The following is a 14197-nucleotide window of genomic DNA, read 5'->3' on the forward strand; positions in this document are numbered from 1 at the left end:
TAGTACTACATAGCTGACTGCATTAGTTGGGTACCTAGGCTAACTTTGTTGGACTTAAGAACAAACTGGACTTGTGAACGTGCGCTCAGAACAGAGCTCGTTTGTATGTAGGTGTACTGTGCAGACTGGAGCTATTCATTGATTCCCACCATGACGTCTTATTGTCGGTGCTGGGGGTAAAGAAGTGAGAAACACCAAATCTGGGGACCCCAGGGGCTCCAAGGAGAGGTGAGAAGCACATCCGTTAGGACAACCAGGAAAGGTTTCGTGGAGAAGCTCCCTGAGATGGAGAGACATGAGGATCAAGAGGAAATACTGAGCCCAGGGCAGGATCCTATAGGTCCACACCCAATTCCTGGGTGTCCTAGTTAGCTTGGGCTGATATAACAAAGTACCATAAACTGAGTGGCTTATCAACAACAGACACTTATTTCTCATAGCCCTGGAGGATGGAAGTCCATGATCAGGACCTGGGCAGACTCAGTGTCTGGTGAACCCACTTACTGGTTCATAGATGGCGTCTCCTCCGCATCCTCTCCTGGTAGATGGCACCTTGTTAATAAGGGCATGGATCCTGTTCATGGGACCTCCAGCCTCGAGACCTGATCACCTCCCACAGCTGCCTTCTGTGAATGCCATATGCATTTGGGGGGACACAAATGTCCAGTCAGTCCATAGCAGACTAGCTCCTTTGCCTGCCCAGAAGGAGGGGAGTTTCAGTCGTGGAAATGACATAGGTGACCGGCATGAGGTGTGTGGTTGGACTAAACGCCGCCACGTGACAGACAGCCACTTCTGGGCCAATGGATGGATGGGGTGGAGCTGGCAGGTCACAGATACTCAAGTCTTCCCCACTCACAAAACTCTGGCGCTCCACTGTCATTGCTGTGCTAGGAGAAGCAGGCGTCCAGCAACCCCCCAGACCAGTTTCAGTTCTTGACTACACCCTTAAGAATAATGAGCTGTCATCACATTGGAGCAGACCATCCAGGTAAGATCTAATTTCTGAACCCAGTTGCTCGGCAGTTCGGAAGCCTCGCATCACAGCACATTGAGGGTGGAGTCGCATTATAAACTGCAAGGCCAGCCAGGCTTCCAACACATGACAGCTGAGCAGCTTCCCTCGAACCTTAATTTCCTCATTTGCAAACGCGCTAAACTTACAGGACTGTTGTGAGAATCAAGTGATGTCAGGTGTCCAAAGTGAGTAGCAGAATGAGCAGCAAGTAGAAAAGCTTCAGCAAAGAGCCCTTCCTCCCTTATGCAGAAATCCACGGGGCTGCAGCACAGTCTCAGAAGAGGAGGCTCACAGCCTTCTTCCTAGAAGTTGCACATTTCTTTCCAAATATAATGCTATAGTTATAGGACCTTTGGGGCTTCTCAGGTGGCTCAGTGGTAAAGAATCCGCCTGCCAATGCAGGAGACAAAGGAAACTCAAGTTCGATCCCTGGATGGGAAAGATCCCCTGGAAAAGAAAATGGCAACCCAACTCCAGTATTCTTACCTGGGAAATTCATGGACAAGGAGCCTGGTGGGCTACAGTCCATGGGGTCACAAAGAGTCAGACATGACTTAACAATTCAACGACGACGACGACACAGGACTTCTGCACCAGACCTGGAGGCAAGGGAGCTGCCCGAGGGTTGTAGGGCAGACGGGCAGCCCTGCTGTCACCAGGAGCCACTGGGAAGGACCAGTGATGTGACACCTGTCTCCTTGTTGCTTGAAGTAGCCGCTCAGGACTTTCAAAGCGAGCATCTCAACTAGTTGGCCGGGTAGTGTGTGTGTGGAGTTGGCATCCTGGTGGCTTCATCAGAGCTGCCTCTCTCCAGCTTCAGGTTCCATCCTCTCTCTCAAGGTGGCGAGATGGGTGCTGTGTGGTCCAGTTTGCTGCTCCCAAGTCCGATGGAGAGAGAGAAGGAGGGATGGAGGGAACCGGAGGGAGGAGGGAACAGAGAGAGGTGGTGAGGGTCTCTTGCCTCTGCAAGTGCTGGGACCTTGTGACCGACTGGCGAGGCAAGAGTTGCAGGTTGGCCTGGGGACCGAGCACCAGGAACCGGTTCCAAGAGGACCCTGAGTGCATCTGGGAGCTGCTACTTCCTGGCCCTCTTGCTCCACTGTCACACTTCGGATTCTCCCATTGTCTCCTGGAGGCTGTAATGAAAGATCTAGTTCCCAGGTGCCACTGGCTAGTCAGGCATGGTAGCAGCTTGCCTGCCAAGGGGTCATGTCGTGAAAGCTTCTCTGCCTCTGTCCCCCAGGTCCTCCAGCACCCCCACAAGATGTTGCCGTCCAAGCTGGGGCCACCCCAGCCACCGTCCAGGTCTCCTGGAGGCCACCTGCTCTGACGGCCACTGGGCTATCCAATGGAGCCAATGTCACCGGCTACGGCGTGTATGCAAAAGGGCAGAGGGTGAGTTTTTATCGGGGCGGTGCTCACATCCAGGCCCCCTGGCCACCGCTCACCACTCAGCGAGGGATGACCCTCCCTCTCTCCTCAAGCCGCAAGACCCACCAGCAGTTACTAAGCATCCCCTACACTGTCACCCCAGACCCAGTTGCAGAACACAGAGAACCTCCATCCTTTTTTGCTCCATCCTCTTTCTAGAATGTTCTCTGCCTCCCTCCTGCCCCACTCTGCTGGTAGACCCCTTTCTTGTTCTCCCCTGGGTACCAAAAATTCATTTCTCTTGAGTCTCAGGACATCAGGGCCCCCTCAATAGATGATGGGCTTGCAGATTCCACCAGACCTATTCTTGGCGAGATGTAGTCTTGTCCAAACGCCTCGGGAACTCTGCAGGATCCTTCCTTAATGGTCACCATCGGGCAGCCCCTAATCTCAGCCCCCATCCCTGTCCGCACATGAAACAGACAGGGCTGCTTTGGGGGGGCGGGGCCTGAGCAAGCTTCTGTCCGTTCCCCACCCTCCCCACCCCGTTTCCCCATACGGCTAGGAGGTGGTGTATCAGATGCACGTGAGTGAGCTCGTTCCGTGAGAGTGGCTGCTGCAGGCTGAAGGCTCCCTCTCTGATCCCTGCTCCCCTCCCCAGAGGGGGCCACAGACATGTCTCCACCACAGCTGGAAGCCCGTCTGTCGTGGCCTCCCTGTGGCATCTTCCTTGAGCCAAGCTTTGAGCCTAGTGCTCTGATTCCTCTGTGGCCCCCACATCTGTTTCTAGGTTGGTTCTAGACATGGGAGAAAAGCGTGTGTTCAGCTGTCCCTCCAAACCGCCAACATCTGGGCGGGAATGGGGGCTCCAGAAGGATCTGATTTGTAAGCTGTGCAGCGCTGTCTGAGTTGGATGTCCATGGGAGGCCCGGGAGGAATCTGAGGGGCCTGGGGCGCGGGAAATCGCCCAGCCGAGCCGTCTTTCTCTGTGCGCAGGTCGCTGAGATCATCTCGCCCACAGCAGACTGCACAGCCGTGGAGCTGGTGCGCTTGCGCAGCCTGGAAGCCAAGGGCGTGACTGTGCGGACCCTCTCTGCCCAGGGCGAGTCTGTGGACTCTGCCGTCGCTGCCATTCCCCCCGACCTCCTGGTGCCTCCAACCCCCCACCCGAGAACTGCTCCCACACCGAAGCCATTAGCAAGTGCCGGAGCTCCCGAAACCAAAGATGAGCACGCGGGTCCCCACGCCGCGGTGGACGAGGCCTGGGAACATGGCCGGGCACCTGCCCCAGCCCACGGGCACCTACTGGAGCCGCCCGGCCTGCAGGGCTCGGGCCCCGGGCGGCGGTCACCCTCGCCCAGTCGCATCCTCCCACAGCCGCAGGGCGCCCCGGTCTCCACCTCCGTCGCCAAGGCCATGGCCCGGGAAGCCGCGCAGAGGGTGGCCGAGAGCAGCAGGGTAAGGCCAAGTGTTTTCATCACTGGTTCAGCTGCCCACAGAATGTGGTTCATCCCCACAGCCCAGCTGGGATGGAATCTCCCATCCGCACCCCGAGTGTGCAGGGAGAAGTGCCCCAAACACCCAGCCCCCAAGAATGGCTGCCTTGACTTGGGAAGAATAATGCCCTGTTTATCTGACTGCATCTTAGGTCTTATCCTGATGGAATCAGGATCCGTTTCATAGATATGGACCTACAAAACTAGAGGAAATGGTTATCTACCAGCCTGGCTTAGCAAACGGGCCACAACCCACTATCCAAGTGGTCTCTCTCCAGGGATCTGAGAGGTGCCTCCTGGGAGTCGGCTTGGGGACCCATCTTCCTAAACAAGGGTCACCTTCTGGCTCACTCACTTCAGACTTCTAGCTGTGTCTGTGTATACATACACAGACATACATACGCACAGAGAGACACTTATGTACACATATGTATACATACATATGTGTTTCCCTGGTGGCTCAGATAGTGAAGAACCTGCCTGCGATGTGGGAGACTCGGATTCAATCCCTGGGTTGGGAAGTTCCCCTGGAGAAGGGAGTAGCAACCCACTCCAGTAATCTTGCCTGGAGAATTCCATGGACAGAGGCTACAGTCCACGGGGTAGCAAAGAGTCGGACACGACCGAGTGACTAACACAGGAATACACACACACCTACATGTGGAAGTGCAGGCACGTTTATATATTTGCCTGCCTGCCACTCAGAACTGCCTGGGTCCTGGGGAGGGGGAGTATTTGGTTGACAGGGGCACCACGTCCCAGGTGAAATGTGCGATGAGATGGGAAGTCGTGGGAAACGCCCGTGAAGGGATGCAGGCGAGCAGAGGTGGAGCTGAACTAGGCCACGCCCTCCTCCTGCCTCTCTCTTCCTTGGGTGAATCCGGCTACCAGGGTGCCCAGTTCATCTGCTCCAAGCCGGAGGTCAGGGCGCCAGGGTGAGGTGGCCTCTGCCCTGACGCCTCCCCTCTCCTCTCCCAAGTTAGAGAAAAGGAGCGTCTTCCTGGAGAGGAGCGGCGGACAGTATGCAAACTCGGACGAGGAGGACGGCTATGAGTCCCCGGACGTCAAGAGGAGGGGCGCATCTGTGGATGAGTTCCTGAAAGGCTCGGAGCTGGGCAAACCGGTGAGTGCTGCCCACCCCCTCCCACCATGGGCTCCCGCTGGGAGGGGTTCAGGTCCCGGGTCTGTGAGAAAGATAAAGGAATACAGACCTTTATCTTGTGGGTGACAACAATCACAGTCAGTTTGGAGAGTTTAGACTGAATGGTGCCTGTGCATTTGTGACCGCACTGGGGGACAATTTCAAAAGTCTGTATGCGAGCCTTTTGCCCTCCCAACTGCCCTGAGGATCCGTTCATGGGCTGATTTTGTGCATCAGCTGAGTCTCCAGCTGACCACTTGGTCTCAATGTAGGCAAAACCTACCATTTGTTTCTTTACTTTTGTTCATCAGGCAGATGTGTGATGTGCATTGGCTAGGTGCTAAGCATCATGGGAGATTCAGAAATGGAAAGGTCCATATCCCATCCTTGGAGGGAGGAAATGTCAGGGCTTCTCCTCTCAGACAAGGCTCACAAGTGACAAATCCATCCAAGATGGGTTCTGTCTCCAATTTCTGATCATGCATATTCTAATGAAAATGTCCTTAAATGGTGTCAAGCCCCAGTCCTGGGCAACAGGGAAGGGTGGGGCCTGGAGAGTCCTCAGATCTTGAGACAGCAGAGAGTGAAGTCCTCTCAGTTATCAGATCCTCAGTCCCCTCAACACATAGCTCTACAGCAAGGCAGTGTCACTACTTCCATGAGAAGAAGGCCTTGGAATCTCATAGATTTGGGGTCACTTCCTGGCTCTGCCACTGCTAGCAGGCAAGTGACTCAGCTTCTCCAATTATCAGGTTCTTTATCTAAAAGATTAAAATAATTCTATTTGCATTCATGTAAACACAAGAAACAGAATGCCCAACTAATAATGACTAAGGTAACAAAGACATTTCATTCTCCCATATCACAGGAAGCCTCAAGTAGGAGGCTGCAAAGTTGATTCAGTTGTTCAATTGTGTTCCAGCTCTGTGTTCTTTTTTTTTTTTCAATTGAAGGATAATTGCTTTACAGAATTTTGTTGTTTTCTATCAAACCTCAACATGCTCTGGGTTCTTAATCTTCCAGTCTTTTGACCTTTCTCTCATGGTTACGAAGTGAATGCCATAGCTCCAGTCATCACACTCATATGCCAGCATCCCAAGAAGGATGGAAAGAAGGAAGGAGGGAGGGGGTTTTCTCCTCAGGCACATCTCTCTTAACTGGTAGAAAAACATTTTCCAGAAGCTCCATCAGACTTCTTATCTCACTGGGTAGACCAGGGTCATGTGCCCACCACCAAGAGATTCCTACGAATGTCTTATCCATGATAAATCTGGCAAACAATAGACACTTCCATCCCATGAGTTTATTACTAACTCATCATTGGGTTTGAATGAGACCTTGTTCTCTAGAGGAGTTCCTTCCCATTTGCTTTGGGAAGCCCTCATTCAAACCAACCTGATGTTGGTTTATTCATTTAAAACCAATTCACTTTTATGTCTTCTCCAAGGCACTTGATTGAAAGAAATAGGGCTGGAGCAGGTCAAATGATGCTGCACAGACTTCTCAGACTGAGAATATCCAGGCCACCAATCTGAGGGCTCAGCTGGGGTGGGACACCCCCTCACTGGGCACTCACACTGCTTCCCCATGTCTTTATATAGAGGAACAATTGAAACCGTTTTTTAAAGTTTTATTTGTTTCACAAATGGGCAGTCCCCCCCCCAACCCCTATTTTTTGGCTGTGCCACATGGCATATGGGAATCTTAGTTCCCCAGCCAGTGTTCAAACCTCTGTCCCCTGCCATGGAAGTGCAGCATCTTAACTACTGAACTGATAGGGAAGCCCCTAAGCTGGATGTTTTAAATAAACATGTCACAGGATGCTATTAAATACACTTGTCTTGTCGCCCACCAGGAGAATAAAGAAATCGATCTTCATCAACACTGTCCAGCAGAAACAGAATAGCTTTGTGTGTGTTTCAAAGTCAAAAGTCAAAAGTCAAAGTGTTAGTCGTTGAGTGGGGTCCGGCTCTTTGAGACCCCACGGACTGTAGCCCGTCAGGCTCCTCTGCCCGTGGCATTCTCCAGGCAGGAATACTGGAGTGGGTTGCCGTTCCCTCCTCTAGGGAATCTTCCCAGCCCAGGAATCGAATCCCAGTCTCCTGCATTGCAGGCAGATTCTTTACTGCCTGAGCCACTGGGGAAGCCCCCTATGCATGTTTGGGGCTCATAAATCGGAGCTCATAAGGTGTGCTCTGTGAGCTGCTGGAGCTTCTGAGGGAGGCACTTGCTTTGTGGATGGGAAGGGGCTGCTGAGTTGGACCCGCCCCTCATCCCAAACCCCATCAGGACGGCTGGTGGCTCAATTTACGCGTTAGTTAGCAAGCTTACTTTTACTTGCTCTTCTGTTGACCCTTTTCTCTGTACCCAGGCTTTTCGCCACAGCCCCCGTGGCAAGTCTTTTCCAGTGTGGGTGGCCAGACTGGCCGCAGAGTGGGCACACCACACAGGGGGTCCCACCCCACCCAGACCAGGCTGTTCACCAACAACCCAGTGTGCACATGTGTGAATTTCAGACTCCATGTTTTTCTTAAAACTCTTAGACACACTTGTTGGTGCATATGCCCCTGTTTGCCCACTACCCACCACTGTCTGCTGCACGACCCTAGATGCAACATACATGCATGTCCCTGAGCCCCGCATTTACAACCTCTCACTTGAGCCTTTGTCCAGCCACTAAGTTGAAGAGGCTGCCGGTACCCGAAAAAGTGACATCTTCCCATGTGTATTCTGTCCTGCCCGGAGCCCAGGAGGGTCTCTGCCTGCCCCCGTCCGGACTTGGAGTAGGAACGCCCGGTCTGGTCCTCTCTCTGCCATCCCGGCTCCCCATGAGCTCGGGGACTGTGATTCCCTCCCCTCCGGAGTGAGCGGTTCTCACCCAGACACACAGACACGTCCCTGAGCTCGAGAGTGGGCAGAGCAGGGGAGAGTGTGGGACTCCGTGTGTTGGAGTCGCCCCTCCATTCACGTCCCCTTCTCCTGCCCCAGCCTCACTGTTGCCATGGAGACGAATACCACACGGAGAGCAGCCGGGGGTCTGACCTCTCGGACATCATGGAGGAGGACGAGGAGGAGCTGTACTCTGAAATGCAGCTGGAGGATGGGGGCAGGAGGCGGCCGAGCGGCACGTCCCACAATGCCCTCAAGGTCAGTGCGGGGGCGCTGCCCCCCTCACCGCCGTCCCCACCGTCCCCTATCCCTGTTCCTTTGGGGGCCTGTGCAGCTGGCTCCAGAGGGGCCTCGCCTGGCAGGCACGGTCCCCAGATTTGGATGGGCTTCTCTTGCTATTGAATCTGCGCTCGGGGTCTCCCATCCCTCCTCTTGACCAAAAGTCTGGGTGAAGGAGTCTGGGGAAATCCACTGGGCATCCCTGGGTCACCCAGCTCTGTACTAAGAACCCAGTCAGAAAGAATAGAATGGAGAAGCTTCCACCCCCAGCCCCAAACGCCTGGCCGCGTGTCCATCTGCAGAGCGGCAGGCACTAGGGGGGCAGGAGCCTGTCTCTGAGTCAGACTGGAGATGGGCAGCTGGGGAGTCGGGAAGAGATTCTTTAGTGGAATCTACCGAGGTGGACCCTGCTGGATGGCTGGAGAGCCAGGGAGAGGGGACCTCAGAGGAGGTCGGAGGAGGGTCAGTCGACCCTTTCTCAGACACCTCCCACCAGGGATTCTGAGATCTTATGCCTCTGCTTCTGATGTGGCCTTCGGCGAGGGGTTTGATGGGGGTCACCTTGATGGAGATTGAGCTCGAGGCCCCCATAGACCTCATCCCTGGGGTGCGCCCCCTTCCTTGTCTGGAGAGCTCCAGCTGGGCTTCTGTTCACTCGGCACAAGCTGGTCACTCTGAGCACCAGACCCTCCACTAGGCTGGGGGGGTGAGAACAGACGTGGCCCCCGAGCTCCAGCAGCTGCAGGCCTAGCCAGAGAGACAGGTTGGGCCTTTGTGGGGGTTTTCAAATGAAAAGGGCCTTGGAGAGGGAAGTCCCACCGGGGGATACAGTGCCTGAGCCTGGCCTTTCTCTGGGGAACACAGAGCCACGCAGTTTGAATGGTGGACAGAAAGCAACATCCAAATCTGGCTGCCAACTCAGTGCCCACTTGCATAGAGCAGACTGACTTATGTTCTCCCAGCGAAGGCGCCCGGCAGGGCCTTGGAGACACTGTCACCAAAGAACATGCCAGATCCCTATGCAAACCCCGCATGGTTGCAGCCCCTGCTACCTCCACTGGCTGACCCCCTCGCTGCTCCCCTGAGCCAGTGTCCAGCAGGATTCACAGTGACCCAAAGTCGCTGCCCGTGGTCCAGCCTGACCGCCCCTGCCGCCCCACACTTCTCTATCGCTGGGCGCTGTGAGGAGGCAGGTGTCTGCCCCTGCCTCCCACCGCCCCCGGCAGCTTCCCCACTTCTCCTTTTGGAGGAAGCTTCTGGGATGCTCCTTCCTGCCAATTGTTAGCAAAGAAACCGAAGGTCACCTTGTCTTTCCCAGGGAAAAGGGCTAGTTCATAAAATCACCTACGTCCTTCCCCCACCAGCCCGGCTCTCCTTAGAGCAGCCGCAGGGACAATAGGATCTTCAGGCAGCGGGGCTGAGGCTCACTTTACTTCATCCACAGGGTTCTGACTTTTTTTTTAAGTCAGGAGACTTTACAGGCTGATCTGGGCCGCCCGGGCTCACCTCCCCTTGCAGGAGTCCCACGAACCCCCGTGCATTCCCGCCCGGCTCCCGGGGCTGGATCCCTGCTTCCTCACTGCCCTTCACCCCAGTGTTCCCAAACCTCAGGGTCTTAATAGCAAACGATCAAAGCGTGCACCATGCTCCTCGTTTGGCTCTCTCGTGGGCTCTAAGCCTGCTAAAGACGCTGCGCTGGGTAAACCCACCATGTCCCCTTGTGCCTGGGACACACCGCAAGGCGGTAGGGGGATGAGGGCAGGGCAGCAAATTCTGATATTCCTCTGCAGCTCAACCCTAATGCGCATGCCCGGAGGCCCATGGAAGGAAAGGTGGGCGCAAGGCTTCCTGGAGTCAGCGAGGTGTTCCAGGAGGTATGCCCAATGGGCTGGCCCAGCTGGAGCAGAGGATGGGCCTGCCGGCCATTCCTGGAGAGAGAACCATACGCCAGGACAGGGAGCGTGGGGTGTCCACCCTAGGCCTCCGTCTGGGTGGGCCAGCCCTGAGTCCCTGCTGCCCATACTGCTGGGGACTCGGCTCCTCTCTCCCAGCCTTGAGGTCTGGGGTCTGGAGGAGAGACTGACAGGCCCCCAAGCCTTTGCAGACACAGGCCAAGCAAATGACTTTGGGTCGAGGTCCCCTGGGTTTCACACCCTTCCACTTGAGCCGGGAGAGAGGCATAAGTAAGAGAGCACGGACAGGTTTCACAGGATGCTGAGTGCTTTCAGGGACAAGCAGAGTGGAGTGGCGTGGCTGGGGGGTGGCAGCAGGGAGGGCCCTGTGTTGCGAATGGTCTCCACTCACCGGCATCCCCGGGCAGCTGCCTTGAGAGTTTCTCAGGGTGCAGCCAGCCGCCAGTGAACTCGGATGTCCCTGACCTCTGGGCACAGCCATGTCACAGACCCTAGCACCTCGGTCAGTGTGAAGCCTCCTGCCTCCGTCCTCCCCACACCTGCGGCCCAGCTGCCTCTCTTTCCTTGGTTTGGCTGCATGGCTAGTCCTGACGGCGTCAGGACGCTCTGCGTGCGCTCGGCCCCCCGGCTCCGGCCGCATCCATCTAACCCATTCTGTTTTCATTCCAGAGCCCCGGCCAGAGCATGCCATCTGCCCCCACCCCCCACCCCCTGCCCCACCACGAGTACAAGCATGCTCTCTGTCCCTCATGGCCTCGGAGACTAATTCTCTCTGTATTTTCTTTCCTTCCCTCTGCCCCCCTTCATATGCAATCATACACTGGCTCCCGGCACCTGTGCTAACACCCCCGCCCCTTAAGGAGTGCTCTAAGAATAGGGCCACTGAACGTGCTTTCTCAGAGTTGCCCGAGTATCCCCAACAGACCCACCACAGTAAGAGACTTTTCAGTATCCCCGAAGTAGCCGAGGAGGACGGAGAGCCTTGTGAGTTCCTGCACAAGCAGGGCTTAGGGTCCTCCTCCAGGGTCAGGACCGGGCTGGCCAGAGAGCCCAGGCCCTCCAGGCCCTGCCGGGGGCACGAGGCCCTCCACAGCTCCTGGTACCCCGCGAAACCCAGGGGCCCCCAGGCCGAGGACTTCGTATTCGAAGACAGAGGCTGTCGATTCAGCCGCTCGGCCACCAGGAGCCCGGACAGCGGCCTGGACTGCGGCAGTGAAGAGGAGGAGATGCGATTTAGTTTCCGAAGCCCCACTGCCCAGTGCAGCCCCGGCCCCGGGCACTGTCCTTGTAGGAGGAGCCTGAGGCCCCTGCTGGCCCGGCGCCGGACGCTGACCCGGCAGAGCAGCATCGAAGAGGATTTTGGGGAGCCAGTGGAGCCCGGCGACGTCGTCAGGAGCGATGAACCCCACCCGAGCCCAGAGAGGTCCACCCCCAGCAACTACGGCTGGGATGAGCCCACGGGCCACGAGGATTTCCGAGATGCCTGGAAGAAAAGCATAAAAATGCCCGACAGTAGGGCCATTGCCCGACAGGCCCAGCCTCCTCCCCGGGTTGCAGATGGCCCTTTGGTGTGTGAAGTAAACCTCCTGCTCACATCCGCTTGCCAAACCAATCCGTTTTCATTCTTTCACCTTCTTTCTTTCTTTTGGTGTCCGTCCTGGGCACTATCTCTGCTGGCTCTCTCGTTTTTCCATGCATTTTTGATTTATGAAGCTTCCCAATCTTTTCACATGCTGATGATTTCTTTACTTTGCTTTAGAATAATGATCCCTTCCCCACCTCCAAATCAGTGATGATTATGGCTGCTTTAATTAAAGGACAACTGAATCTAAATTTTAATTAAGGGTTAGCTGAACTCTGATTCTCCCAGTTTGGCAACACGTACTTTTCAAAATGAGTCGTGGGGATGTATTTATGACTGACTGGTATTACTTACTAGGGTTTTTCTCTGGTGGTGGTTTTGGGTTTGGGTTGTGGTTGGTTTTCCAGTTCGTCCATAACTGGAAAAAAAAAAGGAGAACAATTCTTGAAGAGATCCACCTTTGCAGTTGTTTCCAAAGGTCCCCCCCCCCCCACCACCACCCCCAACGTTTCTTTCCTGAGAGCAGTTTTCTGAATGAATTTTCCATCATCAGCTCTAGACACATCCCCGGGCCTTGTCTTCCAGGCTTGTGAGTGCATTTCAAGCGTAGGGATTCCTTCAAGGCTTCATTCATCTCTATATTGTGTCCTCTTTTCAGAACATTTGCTCCTGTCATGCTGAACTTTTCCATGAAAACACAGGTGAGACATCCCAGGGCGCCAGGCCTTGGGCTTGAGCCGGTGCAGTTTGTGACATGTCCACTAGAGGGCGCCGACCCACAGTTTACCGACTCACCAGCAACTGCAGCCTACTTCCTGTTCAAACTCATTTCTGAAGCTCCCAGCCCTGATCCATTCCGTGTTCCTGAAAACTTCCTAAGTCACCAGTGAGCTGGAGGTTTTGCTCTGATTCTCGCATAGGATGCGAGCCTTTAGTACGAATCAGAGGCAAAACTTATCCATAAAGGAAAATAGTTCGGGTTAGCCCTGAAATGTGAAGGTTTGGAAGTCTTTGGATTAGCGTTCAAGAGGGCGCCACGAGTTTCAGAGCTGATAACGCACAGAAACTTGTCTTTGAGTTTTCAGTAACCTCGCACACAACTTTGCCCAAGCAGGACATTTGGGAAATGCAGAGTTTTTCCCACGTTTGTGATCACTGGAGGAGGGCAGACTGTGCTGAGACTAGAAAAGAGTTACCAAAGGCGTGACGAGTCTTATCTAAGCCACTCTCACTGTGGCTCAAAATATTTGGCTTCAGCGGCAGTACCAGCAACAAAAAGATGCCTCCCGAGGGGTTCTCTCTCTCGCCCCCGCCTGGAAAAGCAAGTGTGCTGTAGAAGACGGGGTGCCTGGGGTGAGCACTCTTTTTCTCTTCCAGGTTATTCAGCTAACCTTTCAGTTAAAAGCTAAGTTTAGTTGCCTTTAGAGCTTCTGCTTCTAAGTTGAATTGATTTGGCTGACTTAATTCTTTTCTTCCCACGGCTGGCAAGACTGATGACCGTGTCATTGTTTTGTCTTTAGATTTTAGGAAACCCGGTGACCGCAGGACGGGCTGATCGGGCGGATCACGTGGGCCGGAGGTTTTCCCACGGCAGTGCTGGTTCCCACAGGTCCCGGCCAATGATGGTCCATGCTGCGGGTTAGTGAACCGGATGGAGGCCTCCATCTTTCTTTTAACCGCAGAGCACATGGCTCAATCTAAACATTTAAAAAATTATTACGAATAGCATTTTCAACTAAATACAGAAGACTCTTGGTTATTTATGGCAAAAGAAGGCAGAAACAGAACCAAATAGATGGAACCTAAATTTAAGTATTCTCAAAATATATTGACCTTTGAGGTCAATCTTCTCCCTACCTTTTTTTTTTTTTTTTGAACTGCAAAGGCTGCCATCCTAAGCATGGAAGAGATGATAATGGGCCATCTCCCCACCTAGTTCATGCTCTCCTGAAATGCTCGTGGTCAGAGCAGCAGACAGGGATGGGTGACTGAACTCCAAACGAGCCCCCAGCCAGTGGAGAGTTATCTGTATGCATGAAACACTTGGGCAACTGGGGTTGAAAGTTATGAAAAAACAGCAGGAGGCCTGAATGTGTGCCCTGAACTGTGTGTTGACCCTGTCCATCTGGCCACCTCCTCGTGCATGAGTCATCCTCCGGCATCCAATTCCATTCTCTTAATTACTTTTTGGAATTCAGCCAGCCGTGCTGAAAGCTGTCATTGTAGTCACTCTCATCAATCCACTAAGAGGGGGAGCGTGGCTGAAGGTCAGATGGGAACCTTTCTATTACTGGAATGAACCCCGGCATAACAGTTCCAAAAAGTATTCTGCACAAGATAATGGAATCTGGTCATCAGCACAAATAAACTAGCTTTTTGTGACAACCCACACACACAAACGAAACAAAGCAAGAGACCCATTCATGGCACAGAAGTCGAGGAGAGAAAAACATTGATCTGGTGAGACAGGGCTCCAGGAAACAACCCTTGGACAGTCCAGACACCTGG

General features: G+C 54.2%; 1 protein-coding gene across 6 annotated transcripts in view; it reads left to right on the top strand.

The window, feature by feature from the left end:
- RIMBP2 (RIMS binding protein 2) overlaps window positions 1-14197 on the top strand; it is a 77742-nt gene that overhangs the window by 39663 nt on the left and 23882 nt on the right. For 4 of the 6 annotated variants that reach the window (XM_068989949.1, XM_068989947.1, XM_068989948.1 and 1 more), the window contains exons 8-12: window positions 2262-2413; window positions 3386-3847; window positions 4865-5008; window positions 8015-8173; window positions 13210-13327. In XM_068989949.1, the coding sequence (XP_068846050.1) occupies window positions 2262-2413; window positions 3386-3847; window positions 4865-5008; window positions 8015-8173; window positions 13210-13327 (1035 nt within the window). Of the gene's footprint in view, window positions 1-2261; window positions 2414-3385; window positions 3848-4864; window positions 5009-8014; window positions 8174-10967; window positions 11676-13209; window positions 13328-14197 lie in introns of all 6 variants that reach the window. The other 2 variants (XM_068989945.1, XM_068989946.1) reach the window with 1 other exon arrangement.

This window comes from Capricornis sumatraensis, chromosome 17, assembly GCF_032405125.1.
Source record: "Capricornis sumatraensis isolate serow.1 chromosome 17, serow.2, whole genome shotgun sequence".
In the NCBI taxonomy this organism is placed as follows: Eukaryota; Metazoa; Chordata; class Mammalia; order Artiodactyla; family Bovidae; genus Capricornis; species Capricornis sumatraensis.